General features: G+C 37.3%; 1 protein-coding gene across 1 annotated transcript in view; it reads left to right on the top strand.

Annotated features, from left to right (window-relative positions):
* The window catches only part of CATSPERB (cation channel sperm associated auxiliary subunit beta), a 238,521-nt gene that overhangs the window by 51,117 nt on the left and 166,193 nt on the right, over window positions 1-21,211 (top strand). Inside the window, exons 4-6 of the mRNA XM_027870178.1 lie at window positions 5,741-5,801; window positions 9,177-9,272; window positions 11,833-11,982. Coding sequence (XP_027725979.1) covers window positions 5,741-5,801; window positions 9,177-9,272; window positions 11,833-11,982 — 307 coding nt within the window. The remainder of the gene's footprint in view (window positions 1-5,740; window positions 5,802-9,176; window positions 9,273-11,832; window positions 11,983-21,211) is intronic.

The raw sequence follows: 21,211 nt of genomic DNA on the forward strand, positions 1-21,211 counted from the left end.
ATTTTGAGTCCTCTCTTAGTTCTATTATGCATATAACATGCTTTTTTTTCTTTTCTTTGTATTTCAGTTTCAATATTTAAGTTTATGTTATGGTTTTTTTTCATTTCTCTATTCTGTATTTTTATTTTGGAGTTTGAGACTAAAATAAAAAAAAAAAACTAAAAAGCCTCAGGGACAAGTGAGAGAGTAGGGGCTAAATTGTGAACACAAAAGGAATTGATCTGGTTTTTTTGAGGGGTGATTTAAAAGAAAATAAAGAGAAAGTTATGGGAAACTGGGGATATCATCAGAAGTCTTTGAAACTGAACTAATTGATAACAATGGGCTTTAAATTTTGAAGTACTGCCAACTGATGGTCCTTGGAAAATTTTCTTTCTAGATTTTAAATATTACCTTTAGTGATTAAAAATCCAGATTTGATTCAAAAGATTTTGTTCTTAAAATAATAGGATAATTGTGGTAAATTAGAACTTAATACAAGTTATAGTTACTATTTGACATTAAGATGATCTTGGCTCAGAAAAAAAAAAATGAGAGTCAAAATCAGTCTCAGAAATTTGTTAGCTTAAGAAAGTTACTTTACTTCTTCTTACCTACTTCCCTGATCTGTAAGAGGGATTATGACCTACCTCCTGGGGTTGTTATGATATAATGACTGTGAAATGCTTAATAGTGCCTGGCATATCATAAGAATTATGTAAACATTAACTATTGTTATTATTACTATTATAATTTCTTTCATTGAATATAATTACTACCTACTGGATAACTCCATATTAGGTTTTAATTGTGATTAGTATACAGTTCTAAAAGTGATAAAATAAATGATTTTCTATGGAAGATAATTTAGAAATGCATTCCATCTAACTGATGTTATGTGACTGGCAAGAAGTTTTGTTTCATGTTTTAAATACATGATATTGTGGATGTTATTATTGTGTTTTTAAGTTTTCTTGTACTGTGAATTTTAGGAAACCATGGATCCCATTAAAAGTCAAGAGAATGATGCAATTCTGTCTTCGGAAATTTTAACCCTTTTCATTTGGATGCTATGAAATTATTAAATTATTAGAGGCTGTTGTCATAATAGTAAAACCTATCTAGTATTTAATTGGGTACATTTTAAAAATGAACAATAATAATTATTTACTGTGTGGGGAAAAGTACAAAAAAAGAGAGTTCTCATAAAATCTCCTTATTTGTAAACTTGCCAGGTTCTTTGGAAACATCTGCATGGGCAAGGTCATGAAATCTTATCCCTGTGAGAGAACTTGCTAAATGTTGCAAAATTCTGAATGATGAATTGGTTTGTTGAGAAACTGATATCCCCTCTTCTATCACAAACACCCCATGCTAAAGGAGAAAGGAAGATTTGTTAACTTTGTTTATAGTAGAGAAGTGATTTGATGACTTGTGATTATGAAAATTATGAATTTACACCTAGAATAGCATATATTCAAGTTATATCTTGGGTCTACTTAGTCTCAACAGACTCTTGTTTTAAAGATTTATTTTTGCTTTAGGGATTGATACAAAATGCCTTAAGAGATGAACATATGTCATTCTAGAGATTCACAGTAATTAGCCAGTGTTTTTCTGTTTTTTTTTCCTTTGGGTGAATGTTTTCATTATTTACATGAAATTCCAGAATGCAATTGTTTTCTTGATTTTTAAACAAGGATGAGTCTAAACTTGAGAAGATGAAAAAGAAGAAAAGGGTGTTGAGGGAATCTTTTTTTGAAAAGCCTGTTAAAAATTTTGCTGTTAACCCTTTTTGCAACAACATGAGAGAAATAATAATTGCTTTTAGCCCTAAGCTACAATTAATGAAACTTGCTATTTGAGGTAAAAATCTCTTGGGATTATAATTTGATAATTTTTGAGTTTTTGAATTCAAATATAAATGTTTGAATTATCATTAAGTCAGAAATCCACTACTCAAGGGAAATTCCTTGTGCTGCAGTCTAAAGAACTGATATAGGTGGATGTTTGTGTCTGGGAAAGTTGAGTGGTGACCTTGGTATAGTCAAAGGTAAGATCACCTTGACTCAGTTTATTGTATTAGTTCCCCTTTTGAACAGGAATGTTTTCCTCCTGGTTAGTCCTAAGCCTGGCTATGATGCCTTGTGAACACTGTGGAACTTTTCTGTATGATTGGCTGTTCGAAATTGTAACTATGACTCTTTTCTGAATTCAAACAGAACTAAGGATGCCTTATTTGATTATACCTATGTTGAACCATTTTGTACTCTTAGGTTTAGGCTTAGAGGACCAGTCTTGATGCTGTTACAACTGTGTCTCTGCTTTTTTGTTTTGTAGCAATTCTCTCTAACCATAACAGATAAAGTAATTTTTTAATATAATGAATCTTGTTGCTGTAGTACTCCAGCATCTCTGCACTACTATGATAGGATGCAAGTATGAATGATCTTACTGTTTTCAATCTGAATTAATAGTCAAATCCATATCCTAAGCAACTAAGTAAATACATTTTTGGGCTTTCTAATAGTTATATATTTGTGATTAAGATCAGGTCCTTGAAATATTTTATTCTGAAAGAATGTATGAGGATAACATCCTCCTAAAGGGAGAATTAAGACAAAGATGCAAAAATATTTTCTAAGACAAAGATGTCAATTTTTTTTATTTTTTAAATTCAAATGGAGTAACAGGAGTTCAAAGATGCCTCCATTGTCCATTGTCTGTCTCTCTATATAACTTGGAGAAAACAGGAACGGACTGTTTTCTCTAAGAACTGGAATATATATAATGGACTTCCAAATGTTTCTAATGGATTAATAAGTTTTAAAAATTGGATTAAGGATTTTGTATGTTAAATTGCATTGATAATTATGAAGAAGGTGAAAATATTTTCTTATTTGTTTGATAATTTTAAGAAACAGAAGGGCCCATTTTACAAGTCAAACCCTCATAATTTTTTCTTTAAAATTCTTCCTTCAGCCTGTTGATAGCAGTTCCATATGATGTATAGGCTTTAGGTAAAGATAGAAATGGCAAGTGATATTTAACAACTGAAATTCTCTGAAGTTTTAAGTAAATTATGGGTTTCTAATTTGATTTTCTTCTTATAGCATTATTGTTAATAAAGATCAGAACCATGAGGTTTGATCTAGTTTTGATCATATGAGCTAGTTATTGAAATATTAAATTTGTAAGGTTGTACTAAATTGTATTAAATAATCTCTGTAAGTAATTTAGAACTAAAGAATCAAATTTAGGGGGAGCCCCCTCTTCAGAGCTGCCCTGAAAATGAAACCTATTCTAAAACGTCCAAGAGAAGATGTCTCCAGAGACCAGACAACTGCATGTAGGATCCAAGATGAAATGTGCTGATTAAATGAATATTGGGAGTGGATTACTAGGATGCAAGGAGTTTTGATGTTAGTTAATACTGATGGTCATTTTTATATTACTTTGCTTTTTTTTGTTTTGTTTTATTTTATGGTATTTATGTTTGCTGAGTTATCTTGGTTACCAGGGTGATACACAAATCCTCCCTTTCAAATTAGTCCTCGGTGAATCCTCCTAGTGTTTGAATCTCTTACTTGAAATCGAAAAGTTGGCTTAAGCCCTAAGTGAGTCCATCTTCTCCCTACAGATTGAGATAGGTTCTGTGGCTCAAATGGCTTTGTGAAATCACATGGTTTTAGATATTCTTCCTGCAACTCAGTTAAGAACTTGTGCTATGATTAATCAGTTTTGTTGTTCTCATGTTAACCAACCTGGGGGAAATAGTTACAGTCTTCACAAAATTCAGCAAATTATATCAGAAACATGATTACCCATTCCTGGTGACCTGTGATGGAATCCTTCTTGGTTCACTTGGAAATGGCCTATTAGCCACCCTTGGTAAATGCACCCTTATTGCCTTCTGCCTTATAATTCTATTTTAGTCTTTGTATTATTTGCTATATTAAAACCTATTCCAAACTTATGCCAGAAAAGCTTATGGTAATATATACTACTGATCATGACTATGTTAAAAATCTTACAGAATTAGCTTACAGATAAGTGATCCATGGGAGACATGTCTCCCATTGATCAAAGTAGGGGAGGATTTAGAAAATCAATTGATTCTATTTTGCAATTGATGTCATTCTGTACCTCTACCGATATTTTATTTAACTGCCTGTCACATCTCATTGTCTCAGAATTATATTCATAATTTGTCTTCCTCTAAAGTCACTGTTCTATTTTTATGTCAAGGAAACTTGTTATCTCTGCACCACTAGCTGTCCTGGTAAGGAAGCAGGTACACAACCAATCAGCTTTCCCTAGAAACAAGAGATAAAATTTCAACCCTTCCACCAATAGAAATCAGATGGGTTAATCTGATATCTTGCCCAAGTGCTGTTTTATTTCTAGACACTTTTCCTAAAGCATAAGTCTTGTAAACCCCACATGGGGTTTTTTTGTCTTGCTGAGAAGCTGAAGACCCCTTATATTGGTAACTGCTAGCCTTACCAATAAATTGAACATGCTCAGAACATTGTTATGTCAATCATGATAATATCATGATTATCATATCAATATCAATATATTAATATCAATCATGATACTTCTGTGGTTGTGGTACAATTGTGTTTATTTCTTAAATAATTTTGCAAAAAGCACAAAACACTCATTTTGAGGTGTTGACTGTTTATTCATTTAACTTAATGAGCAACAACCTGATGACAAACACCACTACCTTTTGGGGCATAAAAACTGAGGCAACATAACATAAGAATCAGATTTTCCTGAGCATGTTACAGATAAATGCCTAAACCACAGTTATTTTTGAGATTATTGTTCTGAATAAGGGAAATCAGAGTTACAACAGTTACTGAACAAAAATCTTATAAATTGGTTTAATGTTTGGCTGATAGTTTGTTTTTACATAGAAAAAAACCAAACATTTGTGAGGTCCAAAAATCGATGATTTATTCATTTGGTAAGGAAATTTATCTCCTGTTCCCATGATTGTGTCTGGGTGCTTAGTCATAGCCATTTTCCTAGTTATTGAAAAGATTCCTGTTCTGCTCTGTTCATTCATTTGTTCTTTTAACACTTATTGTGTCTTCTTTATGGAAGACATTATGTTAGGCAATATGGGGCCAGCCACAAATTGTCCATTTCTGTGCTGGAAATAGATTTTTTTTTTGGCACTAATAACATAGTACTTGTATTAGTCTTGTAGCTAATCATGATGGTAAATATTGGATTTTATGTATGAATCAAACACACACAAGGGCAATGTGATATGGTGTTATACTTAGAGTCAGTACAAACTAGGCTTGAAAATTTGACTCCCACACTTCCCAGCTATGGGGTCTTACTAGAAAGCCAATTAACTTTTCTTAGAATCTTATACCGCTCATCTGTAAAATAGAGTTAATAATATTTTAATTACTAATCTTATAAGGCCATTGTAGAATTAAACTATAATATAAATGTAAATTACTGTTATCTTAGTATCAAACTATGATATATTAATTACTTTGGGGGATGAGTTTTCAGTTAACTTATTTGTGGATTTATATTATATTTTTCTATTTTTCTTTTCATTGGATTGGTAGAGTTAATACTATGATTCAGAGGAAAAAGTGAGGCTGTAAGAAATAATGCTTCTGAATTTACTTATCTAAATTTTCTTAAAAATTTTGATAGTGGAAGATGTCAAATTAACTTTTTTATGACATGAGTTATAAAACATTATCTGCTTTCTTCATTTTTAAAGGAAAAAGATGAGCCTACTTGGTCAATTGAAATTCCCAGAAAGTCAATTACAATTAATGAAGGTAACAATGTACTATGGTGGTTCTTTTTACCTATAGGTTAGTTATTTTGATAATGATGATGATGATGATGATATTGATCATTTGAAATAAACACTGGATGTTGAACTGGCATAGTAGAAAACTGCTAATCTCATGCAAGATTCCTTGGTAGAAGTAATAAAAGACAACTTTGTTCAGTGACCCTTTGATGATCAGTTGCATAGTGAGGCAAAAACAATGAGATATTCTTGGCAAAAGTATTTGCCACTGTTATAGAGGATTGCTAACACAGAAATCAAAGAGAAGGAGAATGCCCTAAAGAGGGTAACATCCTACTAGTGTTCCTGCTCTAAGGTGGCATTGTACAGAGGGCCAGCTATGGAGTCAGCTCAAGTCCACTCATGTTTAGTAACTGTGTGACCCTGGACAAGCCACTTACCTTTGGTCTGCCTCAGTTTCCTCATGTGTAAAATGGGGATAAATATTTCATCTCCCTCCCAGGGTTGCTGTAAGAATAAAATGAGATATTTGTAAAGTGCTTTGCAAACCTTTAAATACTATATAAGCATTAATAATCATGATTATTATATTGTTATTAATGACATCAAGCCTGAAAATACTACAGAACAGTTTCCTGAATAAGACTTAAAACCACTCAAAATAGGTCAGCCTAATCATCAACAGAGGAATAAACAAATTGAATAAAAAATTCCTGTAATCTGGACTATGATACGCAATTGGTTGGACAGCCCATATGTTTGCTTCATCAGGATATGTATGTAATGTAGACAGAATTATATATTAATATGCATTACATTATTCACATGTACCTTATATATATAACACATGAATATAGGTGTTAATACATATATATCCTTGATCCAATCTCCTTCTATAGAGTCAACATAGAACAATAGATTTAAAGTGTGTTAGATATGAAGTCTAAGGACCTAGGCTGAAATATTGACCCTGCCACTTACTACCTCTGTGACTTTGGCTCAACTGTTTAACCTTTCTGGGTCTCATCTCTTTAGTTATAAAAGGGGATTAGACTAGATGATCTCTAAAGGACCTTGCAGCTCTTATACTATGATCTTGTAGTCTTTTTCCAGCAAATTACCAATACTCCCTTTCCATCTTGAATCTCTCCCTATCAGCTCCTTCTCTGCTGCATTCAGATATAGCCAAGTCTACCCTGTCCTTTAAAAACAAACTAACTAACAACCATCACTATCTTTCCAGTAAGTTATTGTTCTTTATCTTGTCTCCTCCTTTCTGCTAAAGTCCAAGGGGAAAAAATCCTATCTACATTTGCTTCTTCCACTTCTTGTCCTCTTAGTGATCATTCCTTTGCAATCAGGCTTCTTATTTCATAATTCAACTTAAACTGCTCTCTCCAAAGTTACCAAACTCATAATTGCCAAATTGGATGGTCTTTTCTCAATCCTCATCTTTCTTGAACCCTCTGCAGCATTCGACATTGTTGACCAGTCCCCATCATCTTGGACAGGTTTGGGGAACCAGCAACCTTGAGCCCATATGTGGTCTTCTAAGTCCTTGGGTTTGGCCTTTTGAGTGAGTCCAGGTTTTACAGAACAAATCCTTTTATGAAGGGGATTCATTTCTGTGAAGTTTGGTTTTAGTCAAAGGGCTGCACTTGAGGACCTAAAGAGCCACATGTGGCCTTGAGGTCACAGGTTCCCCACCCCTGCTCTTGGGCATTCTCTTCTTCCCTCTTTTTTTTTTCTCAGCCTCCCTTGTTGAAGCATCATTTCTCTAATTGTGAACATATCACAAGAAATTGTAGTGGGTTGTCATTTTTCATTCTTTCACTCAGCAACCTTGTAAGTTTCCCTAGGTTTAATTATCATCTCTTTGAAAATGATTGCCAGATTTATATATCCAGCCCAAGTTTCTCACTTGAGCTCCAATCTTGCTTCACTGATTACCTTGTGGATATTTTAAAATGAATGTCTCATATTAATTTCAAACTCAATACATTCACAACTGAATATATCATTTACCATAAACCTATTCCTCTGCCAAACTTTCCTATTCCTATTGAGGACCATTCTCCTTCCATTCTCTTGGAGTTGTGTACTTGACATTATTCTCAACTCATTCTCTGTCATTTCACATATACAATTATTGGCCAAATTCTAGCCTTTTAACCTCTACAACACCTCTTGAATTGCCCTTCGTACTGTCCACACAGCTACCATCTTGATTAAGTCTGTCATCATCTCTGGCCCAAAGTATTGCGATAGCTTCCCTGCCACAAGTCTTTTTCTACTCCAGTTATTTCTCCACTTAGCAGTCAAAGTGTTTTTCCCCAAATGAAAGTCTGGCCATGTCACTTTCTTCCTCAATAAACTCCAGGGGCTCTCTATTTCTTCTAAAATAAAATATGATCTCCTTTATTTAGCACATAAAGACACAAGCTTCAAAACTTTTTTCCATCCTCATTGTGTGAGGAATAGCAAAGCCAATTTGTATAGACCACAGAATACAGGGATTTATGTTATTCTCTCTGTGTGTGTATATACATATATGTACACATATACATGTATATACATATGGTTATAGTTGTAACTATATACATAAAACTATTCCTCACACATGGCACTTCAACTCTCATCTTTGGGAGCTTAAGCTTTTAGTTTAATCTCCATTATCTTCCTGAACACTAGTTGCTAGTCCTAGTAGCGATTCCTAGTTGCTAGTACCCTTCAAAGCTACCATATTTTTATTTTGTATGAACTTATTTATATATATATTGTCTCCTTCAATATAATGTAAGCTCCTTAAGGACAGGTACTATTCTAATTTTTTGTCTTTCTATTTCCATATCCAAGCACAGTGCCTGGCACAATGCATGCATGTAATAAATATTCACTGATTGATTGATATGAACTCAATATAGTTGAACAAGTTATAGTCTTTTGAGAATATAGAAAAATCAAGTGAGGATGGTTCAAACCTAATTGGGAATGGGAGGTAAAAAGTTATGGTACTCACAAAGGTATATAAAATAGAGTTGAATCAATGAGATACAGTAGATGAGTGGAGGATTTGGAAATATGTTGAGAAAAAAAGGTTACATGTTAATAGTTAAGTGACTATAGCAAATTGAATCAGAAAGTTGCTTATGGGAAAGAAAGCTTGTCATAGTTTCTTAAGGTAATACTGTCTCTTGACTACTCATAGTACATAAAGCAATGTGCAATATATTCTTTAGAAATATGAGTAGATAGGATAGGCCTAAAGTTCTTATTCATCAGTAATTTCCCAAACCACCTAGAGTTCTATTTGTTAGTGTTATTGATATAATATAAAAAGAACTGTTCACAGATTCTCTTTCTGTTTAATGATGCTCTACCTTTTCTTTGCCAACAGATATTAATCCAGTAGAAGAGTGGTTCATAACTATTACACTTCAAGAGGGATTAGAAACTTACGTGACTGAAGGAACACTACTGGACCTTTACCGAGGTAAATGCTGTAAGACCAAAGAAATATTGTACATTCTCACTAGTAAGTGACTAAAAACAAGTTGAAATGTTGTTTGTCCTTACCTAAGTGCGGTATGGTGAAAAATCAGGTCCTTTCCTCTGAATGCAAAAAAACAAAACAAAACAAAACAAAACAAAACAAAAAACCAAAACCTTGTAGGCTCATAGAATGTGAAAGCAGGAAAGAAACTTAGAGGTCATCTGGACCAGCTCCACACTCTAGGCTAGATATGGCAAGTGTTCACCCAAGATTACACAAATGATTTGTTTATATATTATGTTAAGATGTGTTAAGATTTTTTGGCATGTGTGCATAGAAAGTTGTATGACGGTACCCACCTGCAAAGATGAACCTAGAGAGGGTGCTCCCACATGTTCATTTTAACAGAGTCATATCCACACATTTAAAGAATATGAAAGGAAGTAAGGAAGATATCCACTGACATAGGGTTTTACTAGGGGATTGTGTGCTGGTGGTAACTTTAATAGCTAGAGCTCCACATGTAATTGAGGGCAGCTAGGTGGTGAAGTAGAAAGAATGCTGGGCCTGGAGTCAGGAAGACTCATCTTCTTGAGTTCAAATCTGGCCTTAGACACTTACTAGCTGTGTGACACCAGGCAAGTCACTTAACCCAGTTGACTTCAGTTTCCTCACCTGTAATATAAGCTGGAGAAGGAAAAGGCAAACCCCTCCAGTAACTTTGCCAAGAAGAACAAAAAATGGGGTCATAAAAAGTCAGACATGACTGAATCAACTGAACAACAACCATATGTAAGCACAAGTAAAGGATACTTTGTATAGTACCTATGCATAAGACATACATTATAAGACATATGGAAAGGGGAGTTGCATGCAAGTATATACGATAACACAGATTCCCTTTCCTGGGTCTTGGCTAACCTTTGTCTCAAGGGCTCAATTCTTTTAGGTCTGGGGTCAATTGAAACTTATATTATCAATCTCTTTCTTTATATCAACTCTGCTGTTTATGGAAACGTGTACTGGCCTATGTTCTCAATGCATGTACACGGCATTTGTGATTTTCACATAGATTCACTACCCTTTCTTGTCCCTCCTCTCTATGTCTCAGGTTGAAGTGGGGATGTTTCTCACTCTCCACAAAGATCCCAGTCTTTCCCTGAAATTCTGGTTGTCTTGGCATTAATCACCCAACAAAGATTAGCAGACACCACATATATATATATATATATATATACATATATATATGTAAATGTACATATGTGTGTGTGTTTGTAAATAGATATATATTTCATATAAAGGGGAATAAAAGTTGGCAGTAGGACAGTAAGGAAAGAGGAAGACAATAATTTGGATATGAAACAGACAGTGCTCTCACTCCTGACAGCAGGACAGAAATCTGCTTTTGCTTTTAATACTTTCCCCTATGAGAGAAAGAAGGTAAGACAAAATTCAGAGGAGTAAAGCAGTTAATGGGATTGTTTCCTTCTTAGTCGGGGAAGAGGGGAAGAGGGAGGATATATTGGAGGACATGTATCATTTGCTTGCAACTATTACAATAGTTCAGTCAGGTGTTAACAAAGGTCTGAACTAGGGTGATGGTGGTGGCAAGAGAGAAGAAGGCTAACATCTGAGATGCTGTGGAGGTGAAATGAACAGGATCTAGGCACTGCTAAGTATGAGAGATGAGTGAGCAATCAATCAATCCACAATGAATATTTATTAAAGGCCTGCAATATGCCAGGCACTGTACTAACCTTAGAGTGGTAGACTGCATAAAGATACCACCAGCAAAAAATAATAGAGTCAGAATGAGAAGCAGACTTAGGGAGAAATATAGTAAGTTTAATTTAGAACATGCTGAGTTTGAGATGCCAAACACATATCTGTATAGTAATACCCTATCGGCACTTAGTGTGACATTTAAAAAGTTTGAGAGACATAATTTCTGTGTAATTAGTCATTTTATTAATAATGCTAGCATTTTATTAATAGAAAAGGTCAGTGGTGCTCTTGACAGCCAAAGACAATCATGGTGGTGGGCTTAGGGCTTATATGTCTTTGGAAAAGTGGTTGCTCCAGAGGGTGGCAATCTGACTGGCAAATCTGGCAAACCTGATTGATTAGCAATTAATGAGAGAATGAATATTACAATGAGAAGTGGGCTCACTCCAATGAAAGGCTGAGAGATGTCACTCTTGGACAAAGAGACTATTTCTACAACAGACCACCCCCAGCGTTGGGCAGTCTAGATAAAGGATCTACCTCTACCCAAACTTTCTTGAGTGGAACAGAATGGGCAGGAATTTATCTTAGATTGGAAATTCTTTGTAAGGTTGGGCAGGGTCTGACCATGCCTGAGGAGAAAGTTAATTCAACTTTCAGAGACTGAGCTTAAAAATGTGCACTTTAGAAAAATATGGGAACTCTGGATCTCCCCAAATCATTGGCTATTAATAATCATTTCTCTCAGCATGATGCCCCCAGAGCAGGTGACAGAAAGTTTACTTTTCATAGATATGGATATAAATTTTAATACTTAAATTTATTTATTCCACAGAACCTATTCTTCAGTGGCAAATTGGGTTAAATGTGAACCCTTCTATCATACGAAAAATACTTAAGCATGTGTTAGGTCTCAAGATTGCAAGAGATCCATGTGCTAATGATGTAGCAATAGTTGGTATCATAATCGATGAAACGGTTTCTGGTAAGTTTATAGCTTTAAATTTTGAATATTTTTGTAATGCTAGTAGTACACAGTGATTAAATCAATAAATGAATGAAAAAAGTGTTTATTACAAATTTACTACATGCAAGGCACTCTGCTAAGTACTGGGGATACAAATACAAAAAAAAATAAGAATAATCCTTGCTCTACTTCAATTCTGATTTCCTCATAGAGTACAGCACCTTCTCTGATGAGTGCATGCTATGTTGGGTGGTCCTGTGCCAGTGTCTCTCATGTAACATAATCAATTCCAAAGTTCTTAAGAGAAGCCTTGAGAGTGTCCCTGTATCGCTTCTTCTGACCATTATATGAGCTCTTGTCCCATGTGAGTTTTCCATAAAATAGTCTTTTTGGCAAGTGTATGTTTTGCATTCAAATAACGTGGCCAGCCCGTGAGAGTTGTGCATTCTGCAGTAGAATTTGAATCCCTGGCAGTCAAGAAAGGACCTCAGTGTCTGGTATCTTATCCTGCCAAGTGATCTTCAGAATTTTCCTAAGAAAATTCAAATGGAAGCAATTCAATTTCCTGGCATGGTGGTGGTATACTGTCCAGGTTTCACAGGCATACAGCAATGAGGTCAGCACAATGGCTCTGTAGACCTTCAGTTTGATTGGCAATGTGTGCATCAACCTCATTGTCAATGTGTACATCCCTGGAAAGTACACTACCAAGGTAAGTGAACTTATCCACAGCATTCAGAACTTCTCCATTTGCTGTAACTGATGTTCTATGTATGCATGGTGTGGTGGTGGCTCTTGGAGCACCTGTGGGTTTTTTTGTTGTTGTTGTTGTTGTTCATTGTTAGGCAAAAATGAGTATAAGCAGCAGAGAATCGATGCATACTTTGTTGCATCTCAGCTTCAGAGGCTGCATTGAGTAAACAATCAGAGCAAACAGAAAATCCTGCATCAATACTCCATCCACTTTGGTCTTGGCTTGTAGCCTTTTCAAGTTGGAGAATTTACCATCAGTGCAGTAGCTGACCTTGATACTGTGTTCATCCTCATTGAGGGCATTTGATAACATAGTGGAAAACATCATACTAAAAAGCACGGGAGGCAGTTTTCAGAAGAAGTTAAAGCTATCTGTAGTCATATGAAAAAATGCTCTAAATCATTATTGATTTAGAGAAATGCAAATCAAAACAACTCTGAGGTACCACATCACACCTATCAAATTGGCTAACATGACAAAACAGGAAAATGATAAATGCTGGAGAAGATGTGGGAAAATTGGAACACTAATACATTGTTGGTGGAATTATGAACTTATCCAACCATTCTGGAGAGCAATTTGGAACTATGCCCAAATTTGGAACTATGATATGAAACTGTGCATACCCTTTGACCCAGCAATACCACTTCTAGGTCTATATCCCAAAGAGATCATATGAATGGGAAAAGAACCCACATGTACAAAATTATTTGTAGCCGATCTTTTTGTGGTGGCCAAGAATTGGAAATTGATCGGATGCCCATCAGTTGGGGAATGGCTGAACAAGTTGTGGTATATGATTGTAATGGAATACTATTGTGCTATAAGAAATGATGAGCAGGCAGAGTTCAGAAAAACCTGGAAAGACTTGTATGGTCTGATGCTGAGTGAAGTGAGCAGAACCAGGAGAACATTGTACACAGTAACAGCCACATTGTGTGATGACTAACTTTCATAGACTCATCTCTTCTTAGCAATGCAAGGATCCAAGACAATTCCAAATGACTGATGATGGAAAACGCTGTCCATGTCCAGAAAAAAGAACTCTGAACTCTGAATACATATTATTTACTCTCTTTTCTGTTTATTCTTTCTCATGGGTTCTCCAATTGGTTCTAATTCTTCTTTACAACATGACTAATGTGAAAATAGGTTCAATATGAATGTATATGTAGAGCCTATATCAAATTGCACACTGTCTTGGGCTGGGGGAAGGGGAGAGATGGGGAGAAAATTTGGAACTCAAAATCTTATGGAAGTGAATGTTGAAAACTAAAAATAAATAAATTAAAAAAAATAAAATGCAGGCTACTAAATAAACAAAACCTGTCTTCAAATAAAAAAGAATGGGAGCAAGCACACAGCCTTGTTTCACTCCATTGGTGACTGGGAAAGCACAAAAGCATTGTCCATCATCCAGAACCCGGGCAAGCATGTCATCGTGAAATTGATGTACAATGCTGATGAACTTCTCCAGGCAATCAAATTTTGACATAATTTTCCATAAGCCCTCATGACTGACAATATCAAAGGCCTTGGTCAGATCTACAAATGTTGTGTGCAGACCTCTGTTCTGTTCCTGGCATTTCTCCTGGAGTTGTCAGGCAGCAAGCACCATATCAACTGTTCCTTGGCCCTTTCTGAAGCCCCACTGGCTTTTAGGTAGATGACCATCTTCCAGGTGAAGGATCAGTCTATTAAGGAGGACTCTGGCAAGAATCTTGCTGGTGATGACTAAGAGAGAGATCCCCCGTGATTGTGACAGAACAATCTATTTCCTTTACCTTTATAGAGATCTACAATGGAGGTATCCTTGAACTCCTGGGGGATAACTGCCTCTTGCCATATAACCCAGAAAATTGCAGTCAGCTTTTGTATGAGCAAAGGACCCTCCCAACACACACACTTTGTAAATCTTAGCTGGAATAGAATCAGAACCAGGGGCTTTGCCACATGAAAGGAGCCCAATGGCATTCAAAACCTCTTCTTCATTTGGAACTTCAGCTAGGGAGGGATTGACTTCAACTGGAGGTAAGTGGTCAGTGGCTTCAGTATTGATTGATGACAGTCTGTTGAAAACAGTATGGAAGAGTTCAGCCCATCTTTCTAGGACCATATCCTTATCACTAATCAATGTGGTTCCCTCAGCACTAAGAAGTTAAGATACACCGTAGGTCTTTGGCCCATAAATAGCCTTTAGGACATCATAAAAGTGCTTTGGATTGTTACTATCATCATAAGGCTGGATTTCATCTGCCTTCTTACTTAGCCAAGAATTCTGCATCTCTCTAAGCTTTGCTTATACTTTACTTTTGACAGAATTAAATACTGCCATCTTAGAGATAGATGAGCTATCCTACTGGTAAACCCTGTGGAATTCTTGTTTTTTCATTTAGCAGCTACTGAATTTCCTCATTTTCATCAAACCAGTTTTAATGTTTATGAGTTTTATGACCCAGATGATCAAATGCAGTGCTATATACCAAATCCCTGAAAGCTACCCACTCCTTTTCTGCTCCACTGTTGCCAACTGTGTGTTGGCTCAACTTTTCCTCCAAGTTAGCAACAAACTGTTTCTGTTTAGAGAAGAGCTCAAATCTATTGACCTGAATTCTTTTGATAGTCATTTTGTTTTGGGGCTTTAACTTGGAGAGCATAAGTCTATGATCAGTCAGAGACACCTTTTTTTGTCCCTTCCTCACACCAGGAAGTGAGCAGTGTGATCCTTAAAAGACTTCTTAGTCACTCAAGGAGCTGCCAAATCCCACTGCTGCTTCCAGTGAGATGATGACCCTATGGCTTGGGCTGCCTGTGTGCAGGGTTTTGACCACAGTTCCCAGTGTATCTGTACCTGCTGCTTCATCATTTGCCTGTTGCCACGTGGCTTTGAGATAGGTAAAAATGGTAAAATGGTATGAGTGATGTCTTTTGATTCATGCATAAATTGGATTTAAGTGAGGCAGAATTGTATGATGTCATCGGCATCACCCTGTCCTCCAGAGTCATCACAGTCCAGTGGCAGGACAGAGTCAAGACAACTGGTAATGGCTCAAGATGCAGTGGGTGACCTTAGCATCTTTGATGTCTAACCAAGCTCTAAGTGCTCTGCAGCACCTGCTTTAGCTGCCTTCATGGCCATTGGAAAAAAAAATTGTTCTCATCTGCCTATGCTACCAGTGGAAATCTTCACATGCTTGGGTAGATGCCTTCCTAACTCACCGATGGATCTGAGACCCCTTGGTTATCCTCAACCTGGTATAGCCCATTTGCCAAAACAATTTACTGGTGTGTGGCTGCTATGCATGCTGTGGCTCCTTACAACCACAGATGAAGGTTAGGTGGAACAGGTGGACACCAGAGGTGGAAAGCAGTCCTTAAAAGGGCTTGGCAGCCCTCACACCTGAGGTACTAGTCTTCCCTGAAGACACCCTATACCCCTGGTTGCATGTTAGGGCACAGAGAATCCCAGATCCTTCTCAAACTCTCCTTGTGGTCATAGAGATGATCTCTACTCTACTAGATCATAGAAAGAGTTACTTCTAGACTTTGTATCCATTCCAGAAATCCACATAGGGGTAACCCAGGGTCCAATAGAGTTCTTGAGATAGACCACTTAGAGCAATCCATCTTAAAGCCATCTGTATAATCTCAGCATTCCATATCTGAGCTTCAGAGCACCCAAGCCCAGCCAAGCTTAGGTCTTTCCCAAATCCTGTGGCTGTAGGTAATGTTCTGAGAGGATCCCAAATTCCCTGCAGAGGCCAAAGCCTTCCATAAACCTGTAATTGACTGCCTATACTCAGTTTCGGGGAGGGGGGAGAGAGAGAGAGAGAGAGAGAGAGAGAGAGAGAGAGAGAGAGAGAGAGAGAGAAAGTAGCTTTAGGCCATTTAAGACTGGTCCATCATAGCACTCCAGAAATAATGTCTGAGGCTGACTCTGTTCCAACAGGGTACCAATTAATTTCTAGCCTAGCATAGGGATCAGCCTCAGGACTTTTCTGATTGGTTCCCTGGGTCTCATTGGCCCAGTCAAACTTCAGGTCAAAGGTCCTTGGCAAAATCCAGCCCAAGTGGTGACTGAAGTCTGTGTTGACCAGCACAGGAGTAACCACTGAGTGTAGCATCAGTGGGGAAAAACATCAGGCTAAGTCTATAGCAAGAAGAGGTCCAGAGCCTCATGAGAAAGGGGATCCTACAGGCAGAACCATGGAGACCTTTGAAGGAGGGGCCTTTTCTGGCCCACTATGCTCAGGGCAGAGTAGGATCTGCCCACAGCATTCAGAGAGGAGCCTGACTCACCATGCTTCTTATGAGCAAATTGAAGACAAATCTGATCATGAAGAAGAAATACACTGGTTTGAGAGATGTCCAGGGCTTGAAGCCTGAAGAGGATATCAACTCTCTAGTAAGTCTAGGTAAAATCTCAGAGAAAATAAAAAACACCCTGGTTATAGGGACTAGAAGAGTAGCTGGAGTAAGTGAAGCAAGAACTGCAGAATGGAAAAGTTAGGGATCAAAGAACGGCAAGGAAAATTGACACCCTAGAACAGACAATGGAAAACCTCACCCAAGACTGAATGCCCTGAAAATTTTAACCAGTTGCTAAATGCTTGTTTCTACCTCTGCAGCATCTCTCACATATCATCACATATCACATTTTTCTCTATGGGGATTGGTAAAGGCTTCCAGCGGAGTGTATCATTTGAGCTGAGTCTTGAAAGAAATAAGTAATTTCAGGAGGTTGAGGGAGAAGATTGCAGGCATGTGGGATAGGCAGTGCAAAAGCACAGAGATGGGAGTGTTATGTATAGAATAGCAAGTAAGTCAATAGTAGTGGACCTTAGAATGCCTGGAGGAGAGTAATGTGAGAAGACTGGAAAAGTAGGAAGGGACAAGGTGGTGAAGCGCTTTAAATATAAATTAGAAGACTATATTTGACCCTGCAGGTTGGGTAGGAGTGTAGGGTCTGACATGATCAGACATGTTTAGGGATATTACTTTAGTAGTAGCTGTATAGAAGATATATTACAATGAGAAGAGACAGGGAGACCAATTAGAAGGCTATTGCGCAAGAGGCAATGAGGGGTCATAATGTGGGTTTTTCTGAATGAGTAAAGAGAAGGGGAATTATATGAAATCTATGAAAAATGTCATTTAGACCTTCTTCTCCTCTCTCTGGGACTACTTCCATAGCTTTCTACTTGACCTCCCTGACTCAAGTCACTCCCCATTGCAATTCATCCCTTATAGAGCTATTGGAGTGATTTTTCTAAAGTGAAGTTCTAATCATGTCACCCAATCAATTCCAGTGCCTCCCTATTTCCTCTAACAACAAATAGAGGCTCCTCTGTTTGGTATTTCAAGCTCTTCACAACCTGACTTCTTATTTTTCCAGTCTTCTTAAACATTATGTATTCTGTTTTAGCAAAATTATATTTCTTGCTGTTTCTCACACAGGATACTTGATCTCCTACCACTAGGCCTTTCTTTGGGCTAATTCCTCCCTTCCTAGAATGCACCATTCCTTCCTCACCTCTGCTTTGAAGAATCCCTGGTTTCCTTCAGGACCTAGATCAGGCAGACCTTCTGTAGGAAGCATTTCTTGGTCTTCCTATTGCTAGCACTTGCCTTTCCATGGTCACCTTGAATCTATTTTATGTGTATTTTCTATATACTCATACATATACACAATTTTTCCCATTAGAATATAAGTGCCTTGAGGTTAGAGACTATTTCACTATTTTGTTTGTAGTCCCAGAACAATGCCTGGCAGATAGTATTATTTAATACATGCTTGTTGATTAATTGATTGGATTGCCACCTCAGGTGATGGATGGTATACTCATACTCATAGGATCATAGAGCCATTGAAGCATTCCAGTATGTCCAGTACCTTGGACATAGTATGTGCTCAATAAATGATTTGGGGATTGAATTTAAAATAAATGGAAGAGAACCTATCATAGAATAAATCAGGCAAGCATAGTCATTACATTTGGAGCTCACACCATTTGTTTTACATTCAGAAGACAGAGGAGAAATCAAAGTACATTCTCATCTTTGGAGATTCATCCTACATGAAAACTCATGAAATAATAGCTCTGAAGTTGGGATGGTTCAACACTTGGTAGAAATAAAAATAAACTACTTTTTTGATCCATGCTACTGAGAAGATATTATCACAACCAGTTTAAGGGTCTATTCCTTGCCTCTTTGTTCCTTTATTTATCTTATCAGTCAATAAACATCTTTTAATCTACTATGTGCCAGGTACTGCGCTAGGCACTGGAGATACAAAAAAAGGCAAAAGACAAACCCTGCCATGGAGGACATCACTGTTAATGGGGGAAAGTATGCAAACAAACATACAAACAAATATATGTGTGTGTACACACACATGTATATATATATATATGCATGTATATATGTAATTATGTATTTATATATTTAACTTATCTTCCATAAATAATGATACTAAGTGTATGAGGGTCTTGGTTATGCATCAGGTCTTGTGAAACAAGCTTGTGGGTGTTGTGAGTGCATATGTGTTTGTTGCTGAGGGTGTTTTTTATGCTTCCTTTATAGAAGGAGTTCAGATGTTATGCCACTCAAATGATTGTTTTCATGGTTTGGCTACTGTTTACGAGTTTGTTATTATATAATATCTCTTTCTAATAGCTGATATTTAGCTTGAAATGAGTAGAATTTAAGCCTTGTGATGGCTTTTTACTTAAACTGTTTGACTCTGACACTTGATTTTCTCATTTCATTGAAATGGGTCAGTAATGCTTTTATAGGCTCCACAGCAGTGAGGATCACTGTGAGCAAAGTGCTTTGTGCAAAAAACCAAACCAAAAGAAAACAATGGGGGGTGGAGCCAAGATGGCAGAGTAAAAGCAGTGACTTGCTAGAGCTGTCTCCCAAACCCCTCTAAATACCTGTAAAAATGACTCTAAACAAATTTTAGAGCAGTAGAACCCACAAAAAGACAGAGTGAAACAAATTTCCAGCCCAAGACAACCTGGATGGTTGATGAGAAAGGTCTGTTGGGCCGGGCTAGGAGAGGAACTCAGTTCAGCATGGGTCATGCAGGCAAAGACCAGGCCTCAGCAAATCTGGAGCAGGCCTAAAGGGACTGTGGCAGTTTTCAGATGTCTCAACCCAGAAACACCAAAGACAACTTAGAAGGTCAGGAGGACTGTGGCAGTTTTCAGATGTCTCAACCCAGAAACACCAAAGACAACTTAGAAGGTCAGGAGGAAAGATCTGTTGGAACTGGGTGAGAGAAGAACATTGTCTGGCCCTAGTCCTAGCACAGCCCCAGGGCAATGGCTACTTTTGGAGTTCTTGGACCACAGATGGTGGGGGGATCGAGTGGCTGATCAGAGGGGGATTGCAAGGATCTCTCTGCTGGTGCTGAGGCAGGATTCTCTTGCTTTTCCCATGCTTGGATCTGAGTTGCAATCCTGGGTGGTAGTCCTGGGGTGAAGTGGGGCTCTAGTGTGGCAGAGCTGGTGGTAGCAGTGAAGAGGGAATCCTTCTCACAGTTCCAAGGCAGAAAAGAGTGCTTGTGGTCCCTCATAGCCCACAGCACAAGCCAGGAAAGGAGTAAACACCTCTCCTTTGATCATACCACCTGGGAAGAACTGAAAATTTACAGGTCCCTAGAAGTACCTCTGAAAACAGCTGCACAAGACCTCTGAAGCTTGGGACAGTACACCCTTCATGCTGGAAGCAGAGCCCTACCTTAACAGAGTTAAAAAGTCAAGTAATTGACTGGGAACATGAGCAAACAGCACAAAAAAAGTCAGGCCATATAGAATCTTACTTTGGAGACAAAGGAGCAAAACATATAACCAGAAGAAGACATCAAAGTCAAAGCTCTTACATCCAAAGCCTCCAAGAAAAATATGAATTAGTCCCAGACCATGGAAGAGCTCAAAAGGGATTTTGAGAAGCAAGTAAGAGAAGTAGAGGAAAAATTGGGAAGAGAAATGAGAGTGATGCAAGAAAATCATGAAAAACAAGTCAACAACTTGCTAAAGTAGACCCCCCCAAAATACTGAAGACAATAACACCTTAAAAATAGACTAACCCAAATGGCAAAAGAGGTCCAAGAAGCCAATGAGGAAAAGAATGCCTTAAGAAGCAGAATTGGCCAAATGGAAAAGAAGGTCCAAAAACTCACTGAAGAAAGTAATTCCTTTTTTAATTTGATTTGAATTATCAACAATCACTTCTGTAAGCTTTTGAGTTTTAAATTTTTCTCCCCCTCCCTCCACATTTCCCTCCCCAAGACAGCGCACAATCTGATATAGGCTATACATATACATTCCTATTAAACATATTTTCACATTAGTGATGTTGTAAGTAAGAATTAGAACCAATAGGAGGAACCACCAGAAAGAGGAAACAAATCACAACAGAAAAAAAATAGCAAATAGTATGCTTTGATTTGCATTCAGACTCCATAGTTTGATAGCATTTTCCTTC

This window comes from Vombatus ursinus, unplaced genomic scaffold (genome assembly GCF_900497805.2).
Source record: "Vombatus ursinus unplaced genomic scaffold, bare-nosed wombat genome assembly UNPS02014794.1, whole genome shotgun sequence".
NCBI classification, from domain to species: Eukaryota; Metazoa; Chordata; class Mammalia; order Diprotodontia; family Vombatidae; genus Vombatus; species Vombatus ursinus.